At 42.1% G+C, this 11,233-nt stretch overlaps 1 protein-coding gene across 6 annotated transcripts in view; it reads left to right on the top strand.

The window, feature by feature from the left end:
- The first annotated feature begins 913 nt into the window (after window positions 1-913).
- Window positions 914-11,233, top strand: part of snx7 (sorting nexin 7) — a 32,159-nt gene continuing 21,839 nt past the window's right edge. For 2 of the 6 annotated variants that reach the window (XM_035741687.2, XM_035741685.2), the window contains exons 1-7: window positions 915-1,126; window positions 7,851-8,039; window positions 8,180-8,290; window positions 8,399-8,563; window positions 9,802-10,000; window positions 10,245-10,444; window positions 10,746-10,832. In XM_035741687.2, coding sequence (XP_035597580.1) covers window positions 1,010-1,126; window positions 7,851-8,039; window positions 8,180-8,290; window positions 8,399-8,563; window positions 9,802-10,000; window positions 10,245-10,444; window positions 10,746-10,832 — 1,068 coding nt within the window. In that variant the 5' untranslated portion in view covers window positions 915-1,009. Of the gene's footprint in view, window positions 1,127-1,223; window positions 1,248-7,368; window positions 7,510-7,566; window positions 7,600-7,850; window positions 8,040-8,179; window positions 8,291-8,398; window positions 8,564-9,801; window positions 10,001-10,244; window positions 10,445-10,745; window positions 10,833-11,233 lie in introns of those variants that run through there. The other 4 variants (XM_035741690.2, XM_035741689.2, XM_035741688.2 and 1 more) reach the window with 4 other exon arrangements.

Genomic DNA, 11,233 nt, shown 5'->3' with positions numbered 1-11,233 from the left:
AAAATAAAGAATATCCTTTGTGCAACAGTGACATCTTTTGGTTAAAAATATCCCTGCTTGGAGTTATAGAGGTTGTGTGGGGTCCAGGTCAACAAATCATCAATAATAATCTGTATTATGCTACTACTGTATGCTTTTATTTAAAAACAAATCTCTGATTTAAAGATAAATAGCTTACCTTAAAGAAACAATAAAAACCAACGCATCCAGTCGCCTAAGACTTTAAAATAAATTGCTACATGTGTAATATTTGCTATGTACTTTCTATAGTAGCAATATTGTAATATTGTAATATCTATTCCAGCCTCATCTCGGGTAACGCAGGACTCAAATGTCGCGTGATTGTTCAACTGCTTTTTATGTTTAAGTATTCGGCCCACGGTTTCCACTAGCTACCACAGCCACAACGTCAAAATGGCCTATATCGTCAAAATGTATGAATACAAAAATGAGTTTTAGGGTTATAATTTTAAGTTAGGGTTAGGTATAAGGTTAGCAGTGGGGTTAAGGTTAGGGGTAAAGTCGCATTTTAAGAAAAAAACATTATAGCAATAGGCGGGGTTCATGACTTTGTGGCTGTGGTAACTAGTCTCTGCCCACGAAAAAACCTGCCATAAAAGACTATAGAAGTACAACCATGGCTATTCAAATGAAGGCTAGTCCTTCATCCTTCACACGGGTCACAGTCATCACATGTAGTCCTACTCTCCTACCATGGATATTAAAGGCTACATTTTGTTGCTTCTTCTATTCATAACAGTGACACGAAGCTATGTCCTTTCGCATATAATATTGATGTCACATACTTTTACAGATATAATCAGATATCCATATCCTGACCTATCCAATTCAACTCATCCGTGGCCAACCCTCTCCTTTTCCAGTGGTACTTCCGTTTCTGCGCAGTAAATTGAATTCACTCAAATTCTGAAATTATACTGAGTTTCAGCAGCAGCGACTGCTGATGATGTCCCCGTAGCCTACATTGTCGGTGTAAATCTGGGCAGCTATGAGTAGAACTATCGACGCTGTTGTGTCCCCCACCCAAACAAATACAATACCTGCCGACATCTCCGGACAGATGTTAGATCTAGACGAGGACGACGATTTAGAAGTTTTCAGCAAGGTAAAAATAACACTAGCCTACTAATGTGGAACGTACAGGGAAGTTGAGAAACGGAGTTGGCGCAGGGGGTTGAATGCGATATTTCTGTGCTACGTGGATAGCCTGCATTTGACACTCAGTGGTGAGTTAATCGTTCAGGGAAGTTTGCATTGCTTTTGTAAATCCAATGAAGTTCAGGCAGGAAAGTGTATTGTTAGGGTGCTTTCCACTTGGATAGTCTAAAATGTATATCTTACCAGTTTAAATCACTGTATTTTACGTAGTCTACATCAATGCAGCCCGACTGCATCTTAAAAGTATATTTTATATCAGACATTGGTTCGAAACAGTCTGTGTATTACCCTTTTGAATTCTCTGCTGATGTTATGTTTTTGTCAGTTTCAAAGGTCACTCGATCAGACGATGTCATGCAAATATCATTAGGACTAATGCCGCGTTCAAAAAACGAAGAACTCGGAATAATACGAGGTCAAATCATAACGTGTGATCTTTAGTTCCGAAAGTTTGAGCTGTAGAAAGAGGCCCGAGTTCCCGAGTTGGATCACCGTTCAAAAAAAAGTCCCAGGCGGAACTTTTTCCCAGTTGTTTTCAACTTAATGAAGTCGGAAGTCAGAGATTTCCAAGCTCCCAGTTGTTTTGAACACTGCATACTTTATCTTGTTGCCATACAGAGGCGTCATGCACATAGGGGGAACGTGCCCCCTTAGAGTAGTCCTGCACGTTTTTATTTTATTTTTTTACATATTTTGTTGTTTCTCTGATACTACTAGCCACCGAGCAATTTTATAAAGTTGTCTTTAGCTAGCCCAGTTAGGTTCACAATCTCCCAAAGTTGTAACTAGCTACCATTTCAGGCAATCATTGAATTTAGAGTAGCTAGCTTTTCTTTCTTAGATGGCATGCCAATCACTAAATGTTAGTGCTGAACCATTAACTGAAATGTTTTTTTTTAGACAACTAATTGACCAAAGTTAAATAATTTGGAATTTCATTTACTTTTGTTTTTTTTGTTAACTCAATTTGCACATTGGGCTGCAGTATCTCTATAGCTAAATCAGATCAAGCCCAAACTGTCCAATCTTGAAGGATGTTGTAGTTTCCAACTGGCCGAAGTTCTATATAGTTTAATGCAGAAAATCTGGTAATTAACTACAAAGACCATAATCCATGCGTGCCTATTTGTCCGGTCTATTTATTTTACACCTATGTAAAAGACTGAAGAATGCTTGACCAAGAAGTATAGGAAGTGGTTGCTTCGAGGTATCTCTACCTGAAAATACATGATCGAAGTGATTGATAAATCGTATTCAGCACTCCTAAAAGTATGCCTTATTTACTTTGAAGAACTAATAAAATAGTGATTTTTATCAGACAGCATAGGCAGCAGCTCTATAGAAATGAAATGATGACTTTGAATGAAATAAGTCATTAAAAAAAATAGTAATATACACAACAACCTGAAATATTTTATTAAAAGTAAAGTAATGTGAATAAGTTATGGTTTATAAGTGATACGCAGTAATGTGCAGTGACTACCATCATGGGACTTTTATTAATTGTTTTATTCTGTGTTACAGCATTCAACTTTCATAATGCATAGTGCATTTAATGTTTTAAAAAATGCTAAGTTATTATTTTGTAATAGAACTGAAACCGAACCAACCTTTTGGACTCCTAAATGGCGCAGCAGTCTAAGGCACTGCATCGCTTTGCTAGAGGCGTCACTACAGACCCTGGTTTGATTCCAGGCTGTATCACAACCGGCCGTGATTGGGAGTCCCATAGGGCAGCGCACAATCGGCACAGCGCTCTCCTTGTTAGGGTTTGGCTGGTGTAGGCAGTCATCAATTTGTTCTTAACTGACCTAAGTGGTTAGGATTTGGCAGAACAAATTGATAAGGGAACATTCATTTGGGGCGGCAGGTAGCCTAGTGGTAAGAGCGTTGGGCCAGTAACCCGAAAGGTTGCTGGATCGAATCCCTGAGCTGACAAGGTAAAAATCTGTGGTTCTGCCCCGGAACAAGGCTGCCCACTGTTCCCCGGTAGGCTGTCATTGTAAATAAGAGTTTGTTCATAACTTACTTGCCTAGTTAAATAAAGGTTACATTTTTTTCAAATTGCTCAGCACTACTAAGATTACCCAGATTTTAGTAAAAATGCAGAGAAGCATATTTTGTTTCTTAAAAAAAGAACCACCAGTCAGGAGGATACAGAGAGCTCAAGAGATATGCAGAAAAGTGTTTTATTTTTTAAACGAATTAAGCATAATGATTATGACTGTATATTGCAGGAAAAGGGTGTTTCAGGTGTTTGAAAAAAGCCTAATTCTCCAATTTACAGACGAGGTCAGAGGTCGACCGATATGATTTTTCGATTATTGGAGGACCAAAAAAAGCTGATACCGATTAATCGGCCAAATGTTAATAATGAGTAGTGTAACGACCCTGGGTTTATAAGGGTGACGTACAATTGGCCTAGCGTCGTCCGGGTTAGGGAGGGTTTGGCCGGTAGGAAAATCCTTGTCTCATCGCGCACCAGCGACTCCTGTGGTGGGCCAGGCACAGTGCGCGCTAACCAAGCTTGCCAGGTGCACAGTGTTTCCTCCGACACATTGGTGCGGCTGGCTTCCGGGTTGGATGGCGCTGTGTTAAGAAGCAGTGCGGCTTGATTGGGTTGTGTATCGGAGGACGCATGACCTTCAACCTTCGTCTCTCCCGAGCCCGTACGGGAGTTGTAGCGATGAGACAAGATAGTAGCTACTAAAACGATTGGATACCACGAAATTGGGGAGAAAAAGGGGTAAAATTCAAACAAACAAAAAAAGAAATTCATGTTAGCAGGCAATATTAACTAAATATGCAGGTGTAAAAAGGTATACTTGTATTGATTTTATGAAAGGCATTGATGTTTATGGTTAGGTACACATTGGTGCAACGACAGTGCTTTTTTTCACGAATGTGTTTGTTAAATCACCCGTTTGGCAAAGTAGGCTGTGATTCAATGACAAATTAACAGGCACCGCATCGATTATAAGCAACGCAGGACAAGCTAGATAAACTAGTAATATCATCAACCATGTGTAGTTAACTAGTGATTATGTTAAGATTGATAATAAGATAAGTTTAATGCTAGCTAGCACCTTACCGTGGCTCCTTGCTGCACTCGCAAAGCAGGTAGTCAGCCTGCCACGCCGTTTCCTCGTGGAGCGCAATGTAATCGGACATAATCGGTGTCCAAAAATGCTGATTACGGATTGTTATGAAAACTTAAAATTGGCCCTAATTAATTGGCCATTCCGATTGATCGGTCGACCTCTATCCTAGACCCCCTGCGGCTCACCCCCCTAGCTATCCTCACTTTTGTGCCCCCTCAGATTGTTGGGGTGCATGATGCCCCTGTTGCCTAATGTAGCAATATTTTTGATACTCTTGTCACATTTTGTTGCCAAATCTGGTTGTTGCATGATCATTGCTGGATGAAAGTTGTGGCCACCAAGATCACACAACTAAGTTAACAGGGTTTTTGAAGTTCATCTGTCAGACTAGCAGAAGAATCAGACAGCAAGAAAGCCACTCATGGTACCAACTAAGAAATTCCATGAGGCGACAGGGAATCAAATCAAGTGCATATTTGATCTAAATCGAATTAATGTTTATTTGTAGCTTATTCTTTTTTGCAACATCACAGAGAAATCAGTTAAGAATGACATGGTTGTTATTTCAGCTTGTGCTGTCCCCATTGTTTTGCAGTGCGTATCACAGCCAGGGGAGTAGCCTAGGCAGCAGGCTATGCATTCTGCTGACTACATCAGCCTCTCAGTTCAGTGTTATTACAGGAAGCGTCATGAAAGGACAATGACAAAAGCGTGTCGTGCTGCTGCCTGTGAACAATGGCACATCAGTTCAAGTCCGCTGAAACGTTTGCATGTTGTACATGGCCTGGCCATGATTTGAATATGACAGTGACATTACCACTGGTTGTTGACCTCAGATTGTGGAACGTCAAATCATTTGCAAATGGTGCCATATTTCTTGACAAAGTTCAGGGACCATTAAATAAAACTAACAGTTGAAAGTTCCTTATCAGACATCACAAACAAACTCGGTAGGATAGTCTACAGGTAGGTAGGACTGTTAGCCATTTTATAGGACATCGGATGATAAATGCATTAAACTTACCTGACCCACCCATGAAATGTGATGAATGCACAAATTGTCACAAATGATGTGCTACTTTGTCCTGGACCTGCTATTTTGACCGTCGGCTATGGAGAGCGTGATCACACAGTCGTCCGAACAGCTGATGCTGGCATGCATGCCTCAGTGTTGCTTTCCTCGAAGCGAGCATAGAAGTGATTTAGCTCGTCTGGTAGGCTCGTGTCACTGGGCAGCTCACGGCTGTGCTCCCCCTTGGAGTCTGTAATAGTTTGCAAGCCCTGCCACATAAGATGAGCGTCGGAGCCAGTGTAGTATGATTCAATCTTAGCCCTGTATTGATGTTTTGCCTGTTTGATGGTTTGTCACGGTGAATAGCAGGATTTCTTGTAAACTTCCGGGTTAGAGAACCCGCACCTTGAACCTTTAGCTCAGTGCAAATGTTGCCTGTAATCCATGGCTTCTAGCTGGGGTATGTACGCACAGTCACTGTGGGGACGACGTCCTCAATGCATTTGATTGATAAAGCTGATGACTGATGTCACTGGGGCGGCAGGGTAGCCTAGTGGTTAGAGAGTTGGACTGGTAACCAGAAGGTTGCAAGTTCAAACCCCTGAGCTTGACAAAGTACAAATCTGGCGTTCTGCCCCTGAACAGGCAGTTAACCCACTGTTCCTAGGCCGTTATTGAAAATAATAATTTGTTCTTAACTGACTTGCCTATATATATATTTTTTCTTTAAATGTGGTGTACTCCTCAATTCCATTGGAAGAATCCCGGAACATGTCTGTGATCGCAAAACAGTCCTATAGTTTAGCATCTGCTTCAACTGACCACTTTTTTTATAGACCGAGTCACTGGTTCTCCCTGCTTTAATTTTTGCTTGTAAGCAGGAATCAGGAGGATAGAGTTGTGGTCGGATTTACTAAATGGAGAGCAAGGTTAGAGCTTTGTACGCGTCTCTGTGTGTGGAGTACAGGTGATCTAGAATTTCTTTCCCTCTGGTTGCACATTTAACATTTTGATAGAAATTTGGAAGAACAGATTTAAGTTTCCCTGCATTAAAGTCCCCGGCCACTAGGAGCGCCGCCTCTGGGTGAGTGGTTTCCTGTTTGCTTATTTCCTTATACAGCTGACTGAGTGCGGTCTTAGAGCCAGCATCAGTCTGTGGTGGTAAATAAACAGCCACGAAAAGTATAGCTGAAAACTCTAGGCAAGTAGTGTGGCCTGCAATTTATCACAATATAATCTACTACAGGCGAGCAAAATCTTACCGGAGTATGCTGTTCCATCTTGCCAGTGCAGCGTATATCCCGCTAGCTGAATATCCGTGTCGCCACGATTCTATGAAACATAGGACATTACAGTTGATGTCCCCATTGGTAGGATATTCGTGATCGTACCTCGTCTAATTTATTGTCCAATGATTGCACGTTGGCGAGTAATATTGACGTAACAGCAGCTTTCCCACTCGCCTTCAGCGGGTCCTCACGAGGCATCCCGCTCTATGTCCTCTGTACCTGCGTTTCTTCCTCTTGCAAATAATGGGGATGTTGGCCCTGTCGGGTGTTTGGAGAATGTCCTGTGCGTCTTGCTTGCTGAAGAAAGAAATCTTTTGTCTAATCCGAGGTGAGTGATCGCTGTCCTGATATCCAGAAGCTCTTTTTTGCCGTAAGATACGGTTGCAGAAACATTATGTGCAAAATACGTTACAAAGAACACAAAAAAACAAACACATAATAGCACAATTGGTTGGGCACCCGTAAACCATCTGCCATTTCTTCCGGCGCCATTTTATCTGAAACAGATACATGTGTAAGTGAGGTCTGTGTGGCAGAATAGGCGCAGCTCACAGGGTTAACTTGGAGCACAGAATATAAAGGAATGGCCAGTTCCAAATATCTGAGGCAGGTCGGCTACAAAGATGCAAATAAATGATCAAGGATCTGTTCTTAAATGTTTTAGCATAAACATGATTTTAAGCATACTTATTATTATTTATTTTTATGATGTGTTTTAGATGTATTCATTTTGAATAGAAAATTCTAGCATAATGTTTTAAACCGGGGAACTCCATTTCCCCTATGCTGGACGGAGGTGGTATCACCGAACACACCCCTCCATTTCAGGATAATAGGACGTGCCAATTAGCTGCATGATCTCTAACAAGTGCACCTGGCCTCTGTGCTGCAGACAAGGCACCAGATAAGAGCTGCAAAAACTGAAATGGTAAAACTTAGAAATAATTGTTAGAATTAATATTTGCAGCAATTCCATAAAGGTGTGTCTTTGATATTTGAAATGGAAACCACATGTTGGGTCAGTATTTGATTGGACGCTAAATGTTTGGTGCAAGTTAATGTTAAAGTGCAAAGGAAAGGGCTTTTTAGCTGAGAAGCTACATGTGGTCGTCGCATCACAAGATGGTGTTGTGTAACACTCTTACACGATGTACTGTATGGTATTTACTGTTGTGACAAAGTAACTGGCCAGCGCACGTGCATTTTGGTTAGGGGTTTCTCTTCCAGATGATTTAAATCAGTGCTGCCTTTCATGATTTGTTTTTCTAGGATTCGACTCTTGCAGACGGGAATATGTTCAACGCCTCAATGCCGACATCCCCAGGCTCCATGGTCAACCAGTGTAAGTTTGAGGAGGACGAGGAGAGTGACTCTAAAGACATCTTCATTACAGTGGACAACCCAGAGAGTCATGTGACTGCCATTGAGACCTTCATCACCTACAGAGTTCTGACCAAGGTGAGGGGGGGTGTGTAATGTACTGTATGTCCTCTAGAAATGGAATTGCATCGATTGTACAGTATATACTAGACTGTGTATTTGCCAATAGAATTGAGTTAATCTGGTCTTTACTGTGTTTCTCTCTCTTCCTGCCTCAGACCACACGGAGTGAGTTTGACAACTCTGAGTACGAAGTCCGCAGGCGCTACCAAGACTTCCTCTGGCTCAGAGGGAAACTGGAGGATGCCCACTCAACTCTCATTGTTCATGTATGTGGTGTCTGACCTGTAAAGGAATTGAGAATTTGGTTAAACTCCATACTATCGATCCACTACATATTTCTGAGCTCTGTTTTTAATCCTCCTTCCTGTCCTCAGCCTCTGCCAGAGAAGTTTGTGGTGAAGGGGATGGTGGAGAGGTTCAGTGGTGATTTCATCGAGACGCGGAGGAAAGCTCTCCACAAGTTCCTTAATCGCGTTGCTGATCACCCCATTCTGTCCTGCAGCGAAGACTTCAAAGTCTTCCTTAGTGCTCAGGCCTGGGTAAGCAAGTATATACCAAATGCATACATAAACGCGCACCAAACACATAATCCACAAAAGCTTTGAGAGCACACAAAAGACTGATGTTACGCAGTCAGACTACACACTCACCTGGTACGTCAAGCTAGTCTAATTGCACATGGTCTAGTCCCGCTGTCCTACCACTAAACCTGATTAGCCTAGTAGTTTAATGCCTGGACTTTAACTCTGTGAATGAATGCCTCCCTTGTGTCCCAGTGTCTTTAGCATGTTATCAGTTTACGGTTTAGTTGATACATTTTGTTGTACCATTTAAAAAATGACAACAAGCACGCAACTTGAAAATGACATACACACATGAGTAAAATCATGGAGGATAACACACAGTAAAGTCTGGGACTTATTCCCATTGTTAAATCATGGTGGATAACACACAGTAAAGTCTGGGACTCCCATTGCGGTCTTCTAACAAGATTGCTTGGCAAGATCCAACACGGTTGAACACAGTGACCCCGACATTAATAAACAAAAAATGTCTATCTCATTGCAGTAACATCATAGGGGTCATTAATATGGGCACAGAAGACATCAAACAGTTTTTAAAAAAACTTTCTTTTCAAAGCTGCCCAGAGAATATGTTTTTAATGGGCAGAGGCAACTCATTCCACTCTAAGGCTCCAGTATACAAGAAAGTAGCTTTCTAAGCACACCTGAACTGATGCTGGGATTGTGTGTATGTATCCCTGACACGGGGAAAGTAATCGGTTAGAAGTCTGGGCGCTGTTCTTAAGACGATCAAGTTTAGCCAACGCATATTATACTCTTGTGTCAGGACCAAACGTTAGGCCTTGGCCTCAATGAGAACAGGGATACCACCACTGGGTTGTATTTTAGGTTGAAGGGGTTTTTCTCATCTGATCAGGCGCTTGGTGTACTGTTCAAGGTCAATGTGACATGAAAGCCATTTCTGTAACTTGGTGACAGTGGAATGTTCTAGTCTAGAGCACATGTTATTGTTACAATGGAAAGGATAGGATACAGTGTCTGTCTCTGACATAATATTAATAGAGATAGATTATGTCAATCTCATTCCTTCCAATGTAAATGTAAGCTCAAGGAATATAATTCGCTGCAATCTGCCATACTACAGGATGGGACTTTGTCATTGAACATTGTTTGTTCTAAAGCCTTTTATTTGACCCCAGTTTGTGTTGGTGTGTGCATGCGTGCGCGTCTCTCCATCCCGTCTGTCCCTGTAGGAGCTGACAACCTATAAGAAGCAAGGACCGGGGTTCCTGAGCAGGATGGGGGAAACGGTGCGAGCGGTGGCGAACTCAGTCAGAGGGGTGAAGAACCGGCCAGAGGAGTTCACCGCCATCCAGGAGTACGTGGAGGATTTCAGCAACAAGATCGGCTCTCTGGACAAAGTCACCCAGAGGATAGTCAAAGAACAGAAAGGTAAGACCACAGAGTTAAATATGACTCTATAAACATACCAACTAACTAGTTAATACTATTATGGGTACGCACACGGAGTTACATGAATGTCGTGTTTTCAATCAGACTTGTAAATCGCTCCGTTTCAAAAATAGAGAATGATAGAGGGTTCTTGTTCTTTGTGTCCGTCCCATTATGGTGTCTGTGACTGCACGTGCATTGTGGGTAGGGTAATTGACAGTACATATCCCTGTTTGTGTCTCAGAGTACCTGGAGGAGCTAAAGGAGTACGGGCCCACCTACACCTTGTGGTCGGGCTCGGAGGAGGAGCTGGCAGAGCAGTTGAAAGGTGTAGCCGGCTGCATAGAGAGGTGCTGTAAAGAGACAGAGGAACAGGTCGGCCATCTCTCAGACACCCTGGTGCCTGTTTTACACGAGTATGTCCTGTGTGCTGAGACACTCAAGGTAAGTCAACTCCTCTGGCGTAAGGCAGTAATGGAAGTCGTTTAACCGGCTGTTAAGTGGCGTTTAGATGTCGTTAGTAGACCAAATGACAGCCCGGCACTGTGCAGTACTTGCTAAACCTGTAATGTTGATGAAACATGAAAGGCTTTGACTTGCCCCCAACACCGACACACATTTACATAGTCTACGTACACAAACACACCTACTGTGTACATAATATCAAGCCTAATGCATCTTTTTGTTGGATTTTCAGGACTAAGCAATGATCACCCCTAGATCATTTTATTTTCCTTTTTTCTAGGCAGTATTGAGACGGAGGGATAACATTCAGGCGGAATTTGAGGCCAAGAATGAAGCTCTGGCCACCAAGAAAGTTGACCGCGATGCAGTAAGTGCAAAATTGGCTTTTTTAAAAATAAATGTAAGTAGCAGACTCTCTTATCCAGAGCAACTTTGTTAGTTATCTTAAGATGTATACACTAAGTGGGACAACCACATCTCAGTCATAGTAAGTCTGTTTTTTTTCCTTACAGTAGCAATTAGCAAAATCAGTGCTGGGGGGGATCGAGTGTTAGTTTAGGAAAGGTATGTTTTTATTCTATAATATCTTATCTGTACCTTCTATAAGCCATCAGTCGGCCTACCTGATGCTTCAGTGCAATTTCCCAGAGATTTAGGAGCAATAAAGCTGTGCTGCGTGAACTGCCTCCTCGTCACCTCTCATTTTAAATCAAGCTGTCTTAAGCCAGAGGAGGAGCTTTGGCGATATTGGAAAAGGCCTCCTCTGAG

Source organism: Oncorhynchus keta, chromosome 28, assembly GCF_023373465.1.
Source record: "Oncorhynchus keta strain PuntledgeMale-10-30-2019 chromosome 28, Oket_V2, whole genome shotgun sequence".
Taxonomy (NCBI): domain Eukaryota; kingdom Metazoa; phylum Chordata; class Actinopteri; order Salmoniformes; family Salmonidae; genus Oncorhynchus; species Oncorhynchus keta.
This window is presented reverse-complemented; position numbering and strand designations above follow the sequence as displayed.